The 19,061-nt window shown below is 45.2% G+C and overlaps 1 protein-coding gene across 1 annotated transcript; it reads right to left on the bottom strand.

Annotated features, from left to right (window-relative positions):
* Positions 1 to 2,775: 2,775 nt before the first annotated feature.
* Positions 2,776 to 18,036, bottom strand: LOC128471197 (myosin-4). The gene is made up of 39 exons (XM_053453074.1): positions 18,005 to 18,036; positions 16,660 to 16,907; positions 15,359 to 15,502; positions 15,105 to 15,261; positions 14,946 to 14,973; positions 14,585 to 14,693; positions 14,357 to 14,449; positions 13,978 to 14,041; positions 13,597 to 13,695; positions 13,123 to 13,226; positions 12,818 to 12,956; positions 12,512 to 12,630; positions 12,172 to 12,321; positions 11,576 to 11,746; positions 11,106 to 11,415; positions 10,846 to 10,913; positions 10,536 to 10,623; positions 10,247 to 10,364; positions 9,895 to 10,018; positions 9,671 to 9,807; positions 9,233 to 9,488; positions 8,821 to 9,063; positions 8,503 to 8,679; positions 8,274 to 8,419; positions 7,783 to 7,873; positions 7,305 to 7,694; positions 7,010 to 7,136; positions 6,733 to 6,851; positions 6,325 to 6,521; positions 5,951 to 6,134; positions 5,379 to 5,544; positions 5,086 to 5,210; positions 4,675 to 4,983; positions 4,386 to 4,589; positions 4,172 to 4,297; positions 3,918 to 4,088; positions 3,636 to 3,740; positions 3,405 to 3,500; positions 2,776 to 3,049 (listed from the first exon to the last, which is right to left on the bottom strand). Exons 2-39 carry the CDS (start codon positions 16,861 to 16,863, stop codon positions 2,897 to 2,899), a joined length of 5,811 nt encoding a protein of 1,936 aa, XP_053309049.1. The 5' UTR covers positions 16,864 to 16,907; positions 18,005 to 18,036; the 3' UTR covers positions 2,776 to 2,896.
* Between the last annotated feature and the right edge of the window lie 1,025 nt (positions 18,037 to 19,061).

Raw genomic sequence — 19,061 nt, 5'->3', positions numbered from 1 at the left:
AGATAACACTAATATTTAATGTATTAGTAATAATACTATTAGTTACTGTATCCAGATAACACTAATATTTAATGTATTAATAATAATACTATTAGTTACTGTATCCAGATAACACTAATATTTAATGTATTAGTAATAATACTATTAGTTACTGTATCCAGATAACACTAATATTTAATGTATTAGTAATAATACTATCAGTTACTGTATCCAGATAACACTAATATTTAATGTATTAATAATAATACTATTAGTTACTGTATCCAGATAACACTAATATTTAATGTATTAATAATAATACTATTAGTTACTGTATCCAGATAACACTAATATTTAATGTATTAATAATAATACTATCAGTTACTGTATCTAGACGAAGCCAGACCACCCGCAGGGTGCATTCCCTGTGGGGACAGAAATGTTTTTTATGATATTAAGTAAAGAATTGCGGGTCGTTCCTTAAATGCAGGGCTTTAAATAACTCACTTTAAGGATAGCTTACGGTGTTATTTTTGGGGGGTTATCCAGAGATCAGCTCCCGAGGGCCGGGCCCCGTGGAGGTACAGTGTAGCGTTATTTATAGCTTGGGACTAAAACTGGGGGGTTTTCAGTCTCACATGTTTTGGTAAATCTAGTTTGTGTAAAATAACAGGTTTTCTGTAACTGTCATGTATATCCTGTTTAGATTGTAAGCCCAGTGGGCCAGGGACTGTGTATTACTGATGTGTACACCTCTCTCAATGTACCGCCCCACCAAGTATACACACTGGCGGATATCACGGATTGTAAGCTCCTACGGCCAGATTCTACACCTGTGATATCATGAAGTGTTCTACCCTTTGTACAACGCTATGGACTGTGTAGGCGTTTCAGAGTAAAATGGTTTTATCTGTAAATAAATAAATCTTTATAAAAGCGTTCTGGTGTCTTTTCCTTGAATGAGAACGTTTAGCTGTAAATGTTCGGGTGCAAAGTCCAGCATCTCACATGGCTAGAGGGGCTACTTTTGTTTCAGGGGGTGTGGTTATGGGTGTAGCTGTGGGCGGGGCATTTCAAAGAAGAATATTGGTGTTTCTTTACCCCGTTTAATTTATAAAGCTGTTTCTATACACATTATCAGGGCTTTTATGGCTGTGGAACCCTGCGATCCCCTCATACCCAGCAAACATTCTAACCTCCTAGAAAAGAGGGGCATCGGAGGGTGGGACTGGACAAACAAAACAGGGACGCATATATATATATATACACACACACACATATACATATATATATATACACACACACACACATATACACATATATATATATAACACATCTTAGGTTATTAGACATACAAATAAGGTGAACTTTGATTCACACAGACACTGCAGCCCCCCCTGTCACTGTCTGACCCCCACAATGACAGGGCAGCCCCCCCCCCCACGCTGTCTGACCCCCACAATGACAGGGCTGTATCCACGGAGAACAGATGCACAGGGAGATTACATTGGGAGAGTGTAAAGGGTTAGTGCGTGTAAAGGCAGGGAGTGTGAGTGAGGCAGCACCAGCCGGTCCGATTAACACGGCCATAAGAGAGAGACAGCTACTTATAGTACACAATCTGACACCTATAATCTGGTAACGATACCCTGACCAGGGAACGCGCGGCCAGAAAGTGACACCAGCAGGGGTGAGATCACCGACGTATTAAAGCCGTGGCCTTTAAAGATTTTATTTAAGCCATCATATAAGACGGAGCGCTCGCTGCTAGAAGTGACAGTAAGTGACGCGATTAAACAGGACGATAGTGAAATCGCTAATCCAGGAGAGACGAGCGGTCCCGGCCCTATAAGAAATCGTTCCCCGTGGACCTGAGTGGGCATTTAATGAACCCGTGACATGGAACCTACACAGAAGCCACATCTCCCCCTGAATGCCCCCGGCCGAGGTATTTACCACCACATCTCCCCACGAAAGCCCAAGAGACACGATCTTCCCGTATACCTAAACGAGCTCGGTGCACGGAAAATACAAAACGTCAGAACGTATAACCCGATCCTTCTCAGACCCGTGTGATAAACACATACACGGAAGACCGTAAAGCCACCAGCACTCAAAGGGTCGGATAGTTCTGGAAACCCTTCCAGCCCCGATACTCACATCCGTCCAACTCACTCACTTTCGGCATTTTCAGCTTCAGATGCAGCTTACCGATCATTTTATAAAAACTGCAATAATCACAAATTACAGAAATCATAAGATCCAGACAAAAAAAAAAACATTCGTTTATAATCCACACACCAAGCCCCACCAAGTGTCGTGTCTCCGGACCACCAAGTGTCGTGTCTCCGGACCACCAAGTGTCGTGTCTCCGGACCACCAAGTGTCGTGTCTCCGGACCACCAAGTGTCGTGTCTCCGGACCATCAAGTGTCGTGTCTCCGGACCACCAAGTTCTGGTTACCAGTAGAACACAAATGGCCGTCCCCATGTCCATCACAAAATATTTAAGATAGGGTGAATCAGTTGTGGTGCAAAGTAGGAAGAGTGGTGCCCACACCCAAGTCTGGCGATAATTACAGTATTCGGGGGGGTCTCGGTCTGCTCGCTGGTTTACGCCTGTGACAGGTCTTCTATAGACACCACCCCATTTTTTTCTGCAACCAAAAAGTTGTTCACGAGTCGGAAAAACTTTTTTAAAAGACTTTTCTTCCCTAACTTTTTTGGGGGGGATTTAGCCCTCACCAGAATTGTGTCTTACTGTGAAAACAGAGAAATGAAAACAGAGATACTCGGGTTCTTGCAAAGGTCTACATTTTTATTACTGAAAACTTAAGACTTTTTTACGAAGAGCCACGTGACAGAGAGAGGGCCACATTTTGTGCCCCTCTACGGTCACCTGGGGGCTCAGGACTCCTCTATTCCTCGCTTTTCACGATCTTGGTGACTTCGCGGGTCTTCACCCGGAGCTTGTTGACCTGAGACTCTGCGATGTCGGCGCGTTCCTCGGCCTCTTCCAGCTCGTGCTGAACTTTGCGGTATTTGGTCAGATTCATGTTAGACTGCTCCTCCTGCAACGACAAGAAACGGATAACCGCTAACGGCATGAAACCCACCGGGTCGCTGGGCCGGAACATTCTAGATCAATGTTTTTCCTCATACACCTTCTAGATCGCCTGATTGCTTTCTCATTTGATGGTTTTTACAGATATCCTCGCCGTGTGTCTCTGTAGACATGGGGGGGGTACATCTATTGAATAGATGGATAGGCCCGAAACATGAAAAAGAACCTTTAATAAGTTTTGGAGTTTTGGAAATCTGATTTAAAATATCGATCTAAAACTAATTTAGGCTTCGTCCTAATTTGCTGGGTTAACTTAATATAAATAATTAAATATTGCCCCTTCGGCCTGAAGTATTACTTACAATCTCCTCGGTCTGCCTCTTGTAAGCCTTGACTTTCATCTGAAGTTTGTCCACCAGATCTTGCAGCCTCATGACGTTCTTCTTGTCTTCTTCAGACTAGAGAAACAAGCAGATGGTGATCTGTTAACCGCCATCAAAGACTAAGCCCCAGCCAATAGCATGCGCCCCTGACACGAGAGGGATCTACTACTCAGTATCTGAGCCTAGTGGCAAACGGAAGAGTTTGAATACCTGGTACGTGAGTTCCTTTACTCTTCTCTCATATTTACGGACACCTTTGATGGCTTCAGAGCTGCGTTTCTGTTCTGCCTCCACTTCATTTTCCAGTTCGCGGACCTGGAAACAATGATCGAGATCAGAGTTAATCAATAAATATTGATTTTAGGGGTTCCCACAATATGAAATAAGCCTCATTTAGACCCCCTGCTTGGGAGAAGCAGGGGGCGAGGAGAGTATTTTTTGAATGCATCTGTGACGGTCTCATCGCGAGGAAATGAGTGTTGTAATCCTCACCCTGGCCTCCAGTTTCTGGAGCTGTTTCTTGCCTCCTTTCAGCGCCAGCTGCTCTGCCTCATCCAGACGGTGCTGGAGATCCTTCACAGTCTGATCCAGGTTCTTCTTCATCCTCTCGAGGTGAGCGCTGGTGTCCTGCTCCTTCTTCAGCTCCTCGGCCATCATGGCAGCCTAGAGGTTAAACATTTTAGATTTCATGCCAGGATGAACCGCTGCGTTGAAAACAAGGTCAGGAGCATAGAGAAGGGACTCACGTCAGTGATTGCTTTCTTAGCTTTCTCTTCTGCGTTGCGGGCTTCTTGTATGGACTCTTCCACCTCTGACTGCAACTGAGCGATGTCTGTCTCCAGCTTCTTCTTGGTGTTTATCAAACTTGTGTTCTGTGTGTTCACAATTCAGTGGTCAGTAAATATGGAAACATCTGAAAAACCACCATTTGGGAGGAGGACATAGACCGAAGCACGTTACCTGAGTGTGTAGGAGTTGGACGCGTTCACTGGCATCCAGCAGTTCCTGTTCAGCCACCTTCCTGCTCCGTTCTGTTTGTTCTAGAGCGGCCCTCATTTCCTCAATCTCAGCCTGCATCAGGTTAGCTCTGCGCTCCACAATGGCCAGCTGTTCCTTCAGATCTTCTTGACTCCTGAGAGAGTCATCAAGGTGGATTTGGACATCCTGTAGAAAGAGAATACAGATTAACCTCTGCCCATCAACTGCCCCACCGCTGCGTTACACGTGATGATGCGTTGGCACAATTTACCTTAAGTATTCCCTGGACATTCCTCAACTGCTTCTGAGATTCTGCGGCTTGGCGGTTGGCATGGCTGAGCTGGATCTCCATTTCATTGAGATCTCCTTCCATTTTCTTCTTTAACCTCAGGGCATCGTTTCTGCTTCTGATTTCAGCGTCGAGTGAGCTCTGCATGGACTCCACCACTCTTATATGGTTTCTCTTCATCTGATCGATTTCTTCATCCTTCTCGGCAATCTTCCTGTCGATTTCGGATTTCACTTGGGTGAGCTCGAGCTGTATTCTGAGAATCTTACCCTCTTCGTGTTCAAGGGAGGCCTAGAGAATGACGAAATCCCACATTAAATCCCACATTAAAACATATAAAAATTCAATATTAGCATGTTCTTCACTCTAACCACACGTCATATGTTGGGATACCTCTGCTTCTTCAAGGGCAGACTGGATTTCACTTTTCTCCTGCTCGATCTGTTTTTTGGCCTTCTCCACTTCATGCAGACTCTTGGCGCTTTCAGATACTTGTTCCGTAAGATCGGAAATCTCCTCTGTTAAGAAAAAAGTTTGGAAACTGATATAAACCCCCCAAAACATTTAAATCAATTATAATCATATGTAGTTTACAGACATGGACGTCCATTTGGGTGTCCCTGAAGGACCATTTTGGTCCATTATATTTCCATTGGTATCCATTCAATCTTAATTCAAGAACTTACGTTGTAGATTCTTATTCTCTCTCCTGACGGTCTCCAGGTGATCCATAGACTCCTCGTAGGCATTCTTCATCTTGAATAACTCTGTGCTGAGAGATCGGGCTTCCTTCAGGGAAGCTTCCAATTCTGCTTGGGCCTCCTCATACTTCTGTTTCCAATCTGCAAGAATCTAGAACAAGGGGTACCATCTTACTCAAGTAAACGGGAAGAGACATTTGTTTGGAACCTCAAAGTTTAAATCATGGTAAATACCCAGAAAAATATTTTTTATACGTAGCACATGGCCAAAGAGGACTTCTTGGGGGTATTTTCCTATCGGTTCATTATATGTTGATTTGGCAAACTGTTTGAGAACTTCCTGCCGGATTTCCAGGTAAAGATAGAATCCTATAATAAAATAATGTGATCCATTGTTTGAAAAAAAGATTTAGAAAATAAGGCTAGTCAGGTGGTTCTCACATTAGTCTCCAAGAACCTAAAGATCCAGGCTTTTCAGATATGGCGGTTTGAACAGAGTTCTGGGCAGGGTTGGCCAGGTATCCATCACCGCCATCGGTCTAAATTGGAGTTCATACCTTGTCAAAGTTCTTTTGTTTCTTATCCAGAGCGGCGCAGGCGCTATTCGACCTTTCCACGTCCACCATAAGATCCTCCACTTCATTCTGCAGTCTGACTTTGGTCTTTTCAAGCGAAGAACATTTGGAATTCACCGCCTCAATTTGCTCTTCTGCGTCCTGTAGACGTTGAGCAAGTTTCTTCCTAGTTTTGAGAAACATAAAACATGACATTTAAAAGCAAGAATATCGAATAGGAGACCAAGGTGCTTCTGGTCAACAGATCGTTCACTGTTTTTGAAACTCATTGCCAAGTTGTTCCTTTAGAACACCAAAGACCGATACATCTAAGCATAGGACGGTAGCAAAAGTCTTCTACTTTTCATTTCACTCACTTGGCTTCCTCCAGTTCCTCTGTGCGCTGAATAGCGTCCGTCTCGTATTTCGTCCTCCATTGGGCGACTTCTCCGTTGGCTTTGGACAGGGATCTCTGGAGCTCGGCCTTGGCTTCCTGCTCCTCTTCATATTGCTCCCTGAGCAGATCGCAGTCATGGCGGGAAGATTGTAGACCATGAGCGAGGGCGTTCTTGGCCTATGGAATAAAGACCATCTCAGTCTGAGTGTAACCCGTATCCACAACAAATATATAAAAACTATTTGTAACTTTGTGAAGGACCAAAAACACAGCGCAGGGGCATACTGCCAAAAACACTAAATATCAGACACATAAGTGCTGCTTTTTGATGTTTGTGGCATATAAATGATATAAATGTATATATAAATACGGGCATCTGACTGCATACCTTAGTCTCCTCTTCTAGCTGTCTCTTCAGCTCCTCAATCTGTTGGGTAAAGGCTTGTTTGCTGCGAGACAGCTGGGAGATTAAGGTGTCTCTTTCTTCCAGCTGTCGGGAGAATTCCCCTGTTGGAAAAAAAACATTCAATTAGTAAAAATATTATAATTAAACAGAATGTATTTTCTATACGTGTATCAGAAGCTCTCCATACATGCGGTTGGTTTGATTATTTATTAGCTTGTTTATTTTTTGAGGAGAAACGGAGAAAGTGACCGGAATTTACCGTTTTCTGTTTGCAGGCGCGCTCTTTGCGTGTTGATTTCATTGATCTGGCGCTGGTGCTCCTCTTCCTTCGATTTCACTTCACTCAGCTGATCCTCGAGGGTGCGGCAGATCTTCTCATAGTTGGCCTGGATTTAAGCAATTATTATCAGTATCTTAGAAGTTTGACTCCACGAACCGAGCCTCGATACAAAGAATTCTCCAGAGAAGCAGCGGAACATTTCTGGCTTCCAGTTACACAAATGGCGGGCAGACGGACGCGTTTTATTGGGTTTTCTGGAATTTGGGAGAAATACCTTGGCTTTTGATACAGTTTCCATGTTGCTGGCCAGGTCGTCGATCTCCATCTTCAGTTCGCTCTTCTCCTTTTCCAGCTTCTGCTTCACACGCTGGAGGTTATCGATCTGTTCTCCGAGTTCCGCCGAGCTGTCGGCGTGCTTCTTTCGGAGAGCGGCCGCTGTGGCTTCGTGTTGTAGGGTGGACTCTTCCAGATCACGGCGCATTTTCTGGAACTCGGCCTCGCGCTTCTTGTTCATCTCGATCTGAGCAGAGGTTGCTCCACCGGCTTCCTCCAGACGCTCGCTGATCTCCTCGAGCTCCCTGGAGAGGTCTGAGCGCTGTTTCTCGGCCTTGGCTCTCGCAGTCCGTTCCGCCTCGATTTCCTCTTCCAGTTCCTCGATACGGGCCTGTTTTGATGAAGAAACATAAGCACTTGGTAAAAATGTCTTTGTAATGGCTAATATCAAATTACAGAATACGTCATACAAACCTTACCTGTAATTCTTTAATCTTTTTCTGAAGTTGAGCACCAAGTGCCTGCTCATCCTCGATTCTGCTCATAAATTGGCTGATTTCAAAATCCTTCCTGTTTTGTAAAATACGGCAGGTCAGTCCCTCTGATACGGGATACAGATCAGGTACGACAGAAATATATCTGCAATCTGTTATTTCAGTAACTATTTTTTGAGCGAAGAGTAAAGGAGTAGTTGTAGCTTGGCCGGCCACTGCCCTAGGCCTGATCCCAGCTTCCCTCTACCGCTTACCCCTGTGGCTGCCGTCCTCTATGCTGATCCCCGGGATCTGTGTGACATGAGCAAGTCCACTATGGAGGCTGTGCCAGTTACTACGGCGATCTCACATGGCACACCGACAGCCTCAATTGTGCGGCAGTCGGGCTACTTGCCCCGGAACCGTCGGCCTAGGCCAGAATAACCCACTGTCATCGCCATAAACCAAGGCGATTGGAGTCACCGCGGCACACCTACTTCTTAATTTTCTCATCCATTTGCTGTCTGTCATTTTCAAGGTCCATGATGGTTTCCTGGGCTAATTTAAGATCCCCTTCAAGCTTCCTCTTGGACCTTTCGAGATCCATGCGCAGTTTCTTTTCTTGTTCGAGAGACCCCTCAAGCTAAATGGATATAAATCATATTAGTATTTTTTGTTGTTTAAGATCTTTCGAGTAAGTCGTAGCGTTCACACATCTCCACTCACGTCGTCCACTTGCTGTTCCAGCTTGGTCTTTGCTTTGGTCAGGGTATTCACTTTGTCTTCTTCTGCCTGCAGGTCATCGAGAGTCTGCTGGTGGGCTTCTTGAAGGGCTTTCTTCTCCTTGGTAAGTTTAGCAATGTTTTCATCCAAAACCGCCATTTCTTCTGTAAGGTTTTTTACCTTTAAAGCAAAAATTGGAGGAAATGTTTCACATAATTTAAATATCAGTTCCTAATCTAGATTTTCCATACGCGGCATCATTTTTGCTCTTTGCCATGGTAACCATCAACTCACAATACAAGATATTGAACAGTTACTTACTTTGTTCTCTGTGGCGTGTTTCTCCTTCTCAACCTTGGCCAAAGTCAGCTCGAGGTCGTCGATGTCTTTCTTTAGCTCGGAGCATTCGTCCTCCAGCTTTCTCTTCTTGGCCGTCAGCTCGGCGTTTGATTCTTCCTCATCCTCCAGCCTCTCGTTCAGCTCCTTGATTTTGGCCTCCAGTTGGATTTTGGTTTTAATTAATTGATCGCATCTTTCCTCCGCGTCCATCAAGTTCTCCGATTCCTGGATACAAATAAACCATGGAGAGGTTGTAAAAGATATTGTGGATTTTCAGACTAGCAATAATTCTTAATATTACGCTGGTCAGGAACCTCCTAAGCAGTTGTGCAATATAACCTACGGAGGCTGCATCTAGTTTGGGGGTTCTGGATTTTATGGAGTGGAGACTCACAGACTGGACTTGAAGAGTGAGGTCGTTCTTCTCTTGGAGAATTTTAACCATTTTCTCCTCCAGCTCCTTCCTTTTCGCTTCTGACTTTGCCAGACTTTCCTTTGTCTTCGCAAACTCTTCTTTCATGTTTTGCATCTCCTTCTCGGACTCGGCGCTCTTCAGGAGAGGCTTGATCTTGAAGTAGAGCTTCATCCATGGCCAGTGCTTGACGTTCATGAAGGCGCGGATATTGTACTGAATGGAGAAGACGGACTCCCTGGAGAGGAAACGTTATATAATCGGATAAAATTAGGGCATTTGTGTAAAATAAATAAATACGCCGATTCCTGAACGAAAAATAAAGTCCGTTATGAATGGAATTACTAAACATGGATGACGTTGAGACGGTTTAGTAGTTGAGAATTTGTACAGAAGATTAGGATTGCGCTTGACTCATACCTTCTCTCTATCATGCGCTGGAACTCAACCCTCATCAGGTATCCTCTGCACCTGGCTTGGGTTCGAGTGATGATTTGTGCCAAGCGTTCGTCTCGCATCTCTTCCAGCGTACCCAGGAGACCAGCTTTGAAGAACACCTTTGGGGGTAATAAAATAATACATAAACTTCGACCAGAATGACAAATACTGTGAAAATTACAAATATAATTTAGCGTGTAATATACCTTGGTGTGCCCAAATTTGTACTGAGTATGGTCAACATCAATAGATCCCAGAAGTTTTTCTGAAGCCTTCTTGCTGTCAATAAACTGGCCCTCGGGGATGGCGCTGGCGTTAAGGATCTTGTATCTGAGCGACACAAAGGTTACATATTTTAGTTAAATGTACGGTCCTCTGGATTGCTCACCCTACGGACTCGATCAACATTAGCTAAAAGAAATTACTAAAAGGGGCTAGAAAAAGAACTTGGCGTGAAGCCACCAGCCAACGCCACCCTCCCGGAAATAACAAATCGCTACATAAGAAGTTGGCGAATGAGTTTAGATGAAGACAGAACCGCGCTCGCTCGCTCTCTACCTCTGTTTGAAGTCACCGTAGAGGATCCTGCTGGGGAATCCTTTCCTGCAGATCCTGATGCCCTCCAGCACCCCGTTACACCTGAGCTGATGAAGCACAAGCGCATGTTCCATTGACCCTTAAAAGAAAAATATTCAAAAAGTTATCGCCCGGAGGAGGCTCATTGAATTGTAGCAACATTTTATAACCGGCGCAGGAAACAGGAAGAGGCCGAGTGCCCGAAGAAGTCTTACAGTATGAACGTCTTAAAACATTTTTAATAAAACTCTTTGCTGTTTGAGATCCTCACCTGGGGTTTTGGTCTCATTGGGAATAATGCAACGGACAAAATGGGGGTGAGTTGTCCTAAGGTTGCTCATCAGCTTGTTCAAATTTTCCTGCAACACGAGATAAAACAGAGCAGACGCTCAGCAACCGAGATTCTCGGCACATTGCCGTCTCAGCATGTTAGAGAGATGGAGAGAAGTCCTGGTTGTGAATGCGATAGCAGCGTGAGAACCGGCTGCCATGATGTCCTCTCGATATTTAGAGCTTCGCTACAGAATTATACAAATACCTGGAATCACTTTTATGTTGGCAGAATTCTTTGTTGCGCTTACCCTGAACAGAGCGGACACGGTCTGGAAAGAGGAACCCTTCTTTTTGCCACCCTTTTTGGCTCCCCCCTCTGTAAAAACAGAAATAAAAAAAATATTTGGCCATTTATGATACAGCCCCTATACAAATCTTCTTATTTTATCCTGTTACTGTGTGTAATGTGGCCCTCTGGGGGCCAGACATATATCATATAACTGATGTCAGTTTCTATTGCACCAACACCTCGGTGGATGCGCCTCTCCTCTAGGTGAGTGCGGATTACCTGCTTCTGTTGCCGAGTAGCTAGAGAACAGGTGAGCCAGTGTTTTCATGGAAGACTTCTGGTAGAGCCCAATGACGGTTTCATTCAGCGGGTCCTTATTCTTGTCGAGCCACCCAGAGATGTTGTAATCCACCGTCCCGGCGTAGTGGACGAGGGAGAAGTGAGCCTCTGCCTTGCCTTTGGCCGGTTTCGGTTTCTGGAAGTTGTTGGATTTGCCGAGATGTTGGTCGTAAAGCTTGTTCTTGAATGAAGTGTCTGTTGCCTTGGGGAACATGCACTCCTCTTCAAGGATGGAGAAGATGCCCATCGGCTGGAGGTAATCACAGGGATGAAAGCAGGTCAGCATCTCTACATTTCAAGAGATCCTACGAAGCCTGCAGCATAAACTAATCTAGAACGTTTTAGTGTGAAGAACCCACTTAGATCTTCACCGTATCCAATGAAATAACGATAGAAGACGCGTGCGTTACCTTCTCGATAAGCTCGATGCAGGCGGCCAGGTCCATGCCGAAGTCGATGAACGTCCACTCGATCCCTTCCTTCTTATATTCCTCTTGTTCCAAGACGAACATGTGGTGGTTGAAGAACTGCTGCAGCTTCTCGTTGGTGAAGTTGATGCAGAGCTGTTCCAGGCTGTTGTACTGAGACACCAAAAATATTTTCACCATAGTGTAGATAAGTAACCTAGAACACACTATATACTGTCGCTGGTGTACATTGTAAGGTGTGCCTAGAACATTTGATGTTCTGAAACGTTCTAGAAATACTTGGACAAATGATTATGGTTGGAGAGCCCTCAGTAGCTGTTGAGGCGAGTCAGAGAGATATTACGTCTGGCAAAGTTATTATATCGCTACAAATATTTTACAACGTATTATGGGACCAGATCACAGGTTTTAATCATTTGACAGGATTGAAAAGGTCATTTGTGACCAACAACTTTTGGTGGACGAAACCTTAACATACACTATTCTTTCATCGATGACTTGTAAGGGATGCCAAGTACATTTTTTTTTTTTTTTTACCAGGCATGGGGATCGGGAAGCAAAAAAAGTAAGGAAATTACATCGAAGATCTCGAATCCGGCGATATCCAACACACCAATGAAGAACTGACGTGGCTGTTTTGTGTCCAGCTGTTCGTTAATACGAGTGACCATCCACAAGAACATTTTCTCATAGACGGCTTTGCCCAGAGCACCGACATTGTTGTAAACCTGGAAGACACAAACCATTAAAATACTGCTGTTTGTCTTCTTGTTTCATATCGGGTATATTGGGTATGAAACAATTCACGGCTTTAAGGTATGGTGAGCAACGGACATATTGGTTGAGATGGTAAGTGTCTGAGGGATGGTGGCAGCTTCTTTGTCCACACGGTGATCCACCATTTACAAGGCCCCTTACCTGCTGCACTGTCTGCCCTTTGGTGACATATTCATTTCCGACCTTGACTCGAGGGTAGCAAAGAGCTTTAAGCAAATCCGAAGAGTTAAGGTTCATCAAGTAAGCGGCCTTATCAGCAACTGAGGGCAGAAAGAGGAAAAAATCATGGTTCTCATGATGTCTTCACCATGACATACAGAGAGCAAAATTATCTTCTGGAACGCTAGTTGAAGTCGGAGTCAGCATGAGACAACTCGGACTCCAGGAGGTCAGGCCAACGATGGAAATAAGACGCTAAACTCTGCCTCACAGCTGGCATTTCCATACCTTCTGTGCCGTCGGGCTCGGCCTGCTCCTCTCTCTGCTTCTGCTTGAACCTCATGTTGCCGTAGTGCATGACGGCGCCCGTCAGCTTGTAAATAGCCACCTTCTCATCTGAGGTGAAGCCAAGGATATCAATGGCACTCTGTGGAATAGAGTATGACCGATTCACAAAAACATCTCAATTACTTCAGAAAAATCCCCTTAAAAAAAAACATGTTAATATGCACATAAGAGCCACCACGGGCAGCAAAAAGCACCAGGAAGAGCGGCCTTTTTGGGGCTTTCCTTCTTTCCCACCCAGGACTTACATCGGTGGCCATCAGCTCATCTGAATCATCGATACTCGCCACCGCGATTTCACCTTGGCTGACGAAGGGAAAGTCGTACGGGTTGGTCGTGATCAGGAGCATTTCTGTTAGAAGAACAGGGTTGAAGAATGAAAATGTCCACTTGTGACGTTTTTTAAAGAGTTATCGCTCTTTACAACAAAAGCACGAGGAGCTCACGTGAACTCCTCAACGATAATTCTGAGAAGGTGAGAAATACTCGGCGTTTCTCTCATTATAATAAAAGCCGAAAGCTTATGAAAAACTCATTTTGTTTTCTAAGTTGGCCGGATAAAAGGTCGTTTTGGGAGTTATGTACAAAGAGCAGACCTGGTGCAAAGTTTCAAGAACGGTCTTATCACCATAGCAACCAATGGAATGTCCCTGAAACCTGGACCAGTCCATTAGTAGCTATTTCTGCAGTTCCTACGGGAACGCGACAGATTGGACTCGTACCGATGAGTTCCGGCTTCTTGTTGGACATTATCTGGTAGAAGATGTGGTAGCTCCTCTCGGCCTTCAGCTGGAAGGTAACCCTAGACTTCTCCAGCAGATCTGCCCAAAAAAAGGTCATCAAAATTAATATAAAACAACATTTTAGTTATTATTGCAAGAGACGGTTCTGAATCTGGCTTAGCTCAAGGTAATATACTTTTTATGCTCTATGGCAACAACCTATCAATGTCTGCCTTTGTGTCACATGACAATTAAACAGTTCCTTCCTAAATCAAAAGGCAAACGCCTGCACGATTAAATCATTCTTGAAGTAAATCTTTAGGCCCCAATGAAGGAAAACGTAACATTTCTGTAGGAAAGGGTTGGTTTTTTTTCTCTTACATGTTTCAATGTCTGCCGAGGACAGTTTCCCGGTGGTGCCGAAATGGATCCGAATGAATTTACCCTGCAAGGTGAATCCGTTAAATGCATTTTAGAAAAAAATCCATTTTGCTTTTATAGATTTTTTTTGTTTTATAGACACATAAAATAATTCAGAGAATCTTCTCTCTGCCCCAACGGATCTCCTAAACGCTGTATCCATAGCTAGTATTTCCGGCCGAAGTCTCTCTTTTACCGATCGGTCTAACCGAGGCTGGCGCATGGTGAGTAACGCCGCCATTTATGGACAGTTACTGGAGTTGGGCTTTGAGAAGGACATCATGTCTTATGGCACCACCTGGATGTTGGGGGAGGGTGACTACAGAAACAGGTAACTCACGAAGCGGGACGAGTTGTCGTTCCTCACGGTCTTGGCGTTACCGAAGGCCTCCAGCAGAGGGTTGGCCTGGATGATTTGATCCTCCAGGGTGCCCTGCGGTGAGAAATGAACCGGTTAACGTCTGGGCTCCACGTAGCGGCCGTACTCTCGCGGCAGACAACGGAACGGCTGCAGGACGGCTGAACCATCTTATCGCAGAAGACGAGTCCCCAGACCCCCGTCTCCTACCTTATTTTTTGAAGCCTCTTCCTTCTTCTTGTCACCGACGGCTGCGATTGTCGCAAAGTACTGGATGACACGCTTGGTGTTCACGGTCTTTCCGGCCCCGGATTCTCCGCTGCAGAACACAGACAAAAACTCTTGATTTTCAAAGGAGCGCTGGATACTTTAATCCACAAATCCTTCAAATGATATCGGCCCCGATATCGGCCCCGATGTACTAAGTACGCATGCAGGAGATGCGCATAAAACATTCTGCTTCTCTCCAGGCCGTGGAGACGCGGATCAGTGGATGAACGTTCTACGCAGCAACGATAAGCAAGTCATTAAGATCATGGGTATCAAAAACTTATCAATAAAAGATACGTACGTGATCAGGATAGACTGGTTCTCACGATCTGGAAATATGAAAGAGACCGCGTTATTGCCGTATGAGACATCAAGAGACATTTTCCATCTTCCAAAGCTTTAGGAAACGGATTGGAGACGGAATCACAGAACGCAGCGCATTAGCAGTGGAGTAACTCACCGGTCAACATGGCCTGATAGGCGTTATCAGAGATGGAGAAGATGTGTGGTGGAGCCTCCTGGCGCTTCTTGCCCCGGTAAGCGTTCACCACCTCCGGGTTGTAGACGGGAAGCCACTTGTAGGGGTTCACGGTGACGCAGAACAACCCGGAATAGGTCTATGGTAAAAAAATGGAAAAGTAACAAGTCACCATAACATTATCCCCTCACTGGGTCCTTTCATCCCTCGATACTTTGCAACCTAAAAGTCCTTACGTAGATCATCCAGGCTGCGTAACGCTCTTTGAGGTTATACAGGACGGACGGTTCGTTCAGGTGGGTCATCATGGCCATGTCTTCAATCTTATCAAACTTGGGTGGGTTCATGGGGTAGATCTGGTCGTCCTTCACCGTCAGAGTCTGGAGAGCAAAAGGGAAATAGCAAAATCAAGGATCCCAAAGACAAACAATCGTGTCTGGGGCAAAACTCACAATAAAGAATAAAAAGAAATGATGGAAGGCGACACCTGATGCCACATCATATAATGGTAAATACAATGCCATGATGGTAAATACAATGCTATGATGGTAAATACAATGCTATGATGGTAAATACAATGCCATGATGGTAAATACAATGCCATGATGGCAAATACAATGCCATGATGGTAAATACAATGCCATGATGGCAAATACAATGCCATGATGGTAAATACAATGCCATGATGGTAAATACAATGCCATGATGGCAAATACAATGCCATGATGGTAAATACAATGCCATGATGGTAAATACAATGCCATGATGGTAAATGCAATGCCATGATGGTAAATACAATGCTATGATGGTAAATACAATGCCATGATGGTAAATGCAATGCCATGATGGTAAATACAATGCCATGATGGTAAATACAATGCCATGATGGCAAATACAATGCCATGATGGCAAATACAATGCCATGATGGCAAATACAATGCCATGATGGCAAATACAATGCCATGATGGCAAATACAATGCCATGATGGCAAATACAATGCCATGATGGCAAATACAATGCCATGATGGCAAATACAATGCCATGATGGCAAATACAATGCCATGATGGTAAATACAATGCTATGATGGTAAATACAATGCCATGATGGTAAATGCAATGCCATGATGGTAAATGCAATGCCATGATGGTAAATGCAATGCCATGATGGTAAATACAATGCCATGATGGCAAATACAATGCCATGATGGCAAATACAATGCCATGATGGTAAATACAATGCTATGATGGTAAATACAATGCCATGATGGTAAATACAATGCTATGATGGTAAATACAATGCCATGATGGTAAATACAATGCCATGACGGTAAATACAATGCCATGATGGTAAATACAATGCCATGACGGTAAATACAATGCCATGATGGCAAATACAATGCTATGATGGTATGATGGTAAATACAATGCCATGATGGCAAATACAATGCTATGAAGGTAACTTGGGGAGAGTAAATGTCTGGACTAATGGCTCTGATCAGCCGTGGGGGGGGCTATACATCTAATGCCATATGATACCTGTCCACCTTCTGTCTTCACCGTGGCTTTGCCACCCTCCTTGCTCGTAAGGGTTCCTTTCACGTACGATTCTTTAACATCGTTCACATAGACAGATGTCTTGGCGTCAAAGGGTTTATTCTGCGCCTCGATCCTCTCCTTCTCAGATTTCCTGAGGAACTGGGCGGCCACCCCAAAAACGGCCATTTCCTGATCGGAACTCATGGTTGCAGCTCACACCGGCAGTAGCGCAGCGACTGGACCAACCGCTGCCAGAAAACAAAAAGACAAAGATTGGTTAACGTGACGCGGTTTAACTCTGCGATTTATAGAAGGTTTAGCGATATCAGCTTCACAAAAAAAATCCAAAAACCTAACAAATTACTTAATAAAAAGGAGAAAGGGTTAAACGGCAGATGTTAGTGTTGGGGATGAATCCTTTCAGCCATCTGTGAAGTGGAGGGGAACCCCGGAAACGAAGAGTCCACTCGTTTTTTGAAGGGACTCGTCCAAATCTTCCAGTTGTTGGAGTTCCTGTCCATGGAGATCGCTCTCTTAATACGTCCATGGAAGCCCGGAGGATGAGGGTCGGATGACAGAGCGGACGCTGGAATGCATCAGCTGCTTGGAAAGTCACTTCGGATCAGCATGGAACGTCGCTGGTCCTTCCTAACCATCTTTAGTAAGGAACATCTTAAACACAAACCGGACGAGGCTCTTTGGGAACCAGAAGCCATCGCCTGCATCTCCCTTACAGAAAGGAGCCATAGTCCTTCATCTGGTCGAGAACCCGGAGGGTACGCTCAGACTCTGTCCGTTCTCAGGTGTCCATCAACGAGCCAGGTGGGTAATGAGCGTGGACCGGTCTTCACTAACGCAGTGAGAACTCCACGGGATGAGGTCAGGGGCTTCGCTATCCTCGGAAGTGAATTGTAGTTACCGGGAACGGCCGCCGCGCGTCCTCACAGCGGCATTCCAACCCCGATGCATTTTACTGACAGCCTCAGACGCTCTATTCCCATTCCCTCAAATTCGCCACAATTTATGAAAAGGTATCCGAAGCTCGGACTGTATTTGGGATTTATTATTAAATGATGTGATCGGTCTCGTGAATGAAACCAAAACGTTCCTTAGCATCTCATGGAAGGAGCGGTGCAGAACGGGTGTATACTAGGCCCTTCACACAAGTCACCGGGCGGTAGATCGTAAGCTCACAAGGGGTAGAGATACCTAAGGCGATATCACCTCAAAAACATGCAATTCATCTAATCTGATGTTACCCTCACAAATTAACTAACCCCCCCCAGTGTAAATCATGTCTCGCGCCTCCTCTGCATCCAAGGAGAACCCGAGGGAAGTCTCTTACCAGCAGTAGCCCTGGAGGAACGATCTTCTGTCTGGACAAAGCTGCAAAGAGAAATGGCAACATTGGATTGTTAGCTTATAGTACCCAATGGGTACCCATCCGTGGGCGAGGAGCTCCGGGCAAGAGGTCTCCTCCATCCCAAGCCCGCCGGTGCTCACCTGAAGTTGAGGATGGGAAGGACGAGGAGATTTTGGCCACGGATGCTTTTATAGAGTAGGGGATCAGGGCTGACCCGGGAGGAGACACCCTCGCTTCTTTATAAGGTCTAAACAATGTTGGCGCTGGCATAATATTTGAATGTTATGCGGCCGGATATTTTTAGAAATCTTTTTTCCCCCCTTCATCTGAAGCGATCTCCTAAAAATAATCCCACAAGGTGAAGCTCAAGGGGGCTTCGGCGATTGTGCCCTTTACAGAGAAATCGCAGACAATCTGCCAGTGGAGCTGAGACTTTAATCCGCATCGCTCTGTTACTGGATACGCGTCGCGGTCTAATTATACAAAGCAAACCGAGCGCTCCCCTCTTCCCGACGGCTAGACGGTCGCCGGAGGCTCGCGGCTCATTCACCGAGAACCGTTTAGTGGGATTCCCCGCCGCTCGGCAGCGAGACATTGTAGCCTCTTCCGTCCCGTTACAGATTAGACGCGGAAGGTAACCCCGGCTTCATTAACACGCTAATTACCCCGATAACCGCGGCCCCCCCGAGGGGCTTTATATTGCATGTTCAAGGTGTCAAACTGTTAAGGAAACACAGCTAACCCAAGAGCTGCAAAGATCAGGACCTCTGTGACTTATTGAGAGCTTGCCGGTAAGCGAATCTTCTGAGAGGGGCTCCGGTTACAGCCTCTGCCCTCCGCCGTCTGCAGACTCCATTAGCACCCAGTTAATGTGCCGGCCGTTTACTGTCGCCGAGGATCGCGGACCCACCAACTCCTGGAGCCACCTAAATGTTACGGGGGGCTTCGACACCCCCCCCCCCAGGGGCTGGAAACACAAAGTCAAGAAAATTCACCCACATTCTCGGAATTCTGGGTTTTGTTTGTTTTGTTATAAAAA

Source organism: Spea bombifrons, chromosome 13, assembly GCF_027358695.1.
Source record: "Spea bombifrons isolate aSpeBom1 chromosome 13, aSpeBom1.2.pri, whole genome shotgun sequence".
Lineage (NCBI taxonomy): Eukaryota > Metazoa > Chordata > Amphibia > Anura > Pelobatidae > Spea > Spea bombifrons.
Note: the sequence above shows the minus strand (reverse complement) of the source record. Positions and strands in the feature narration are given on the sequence as shown.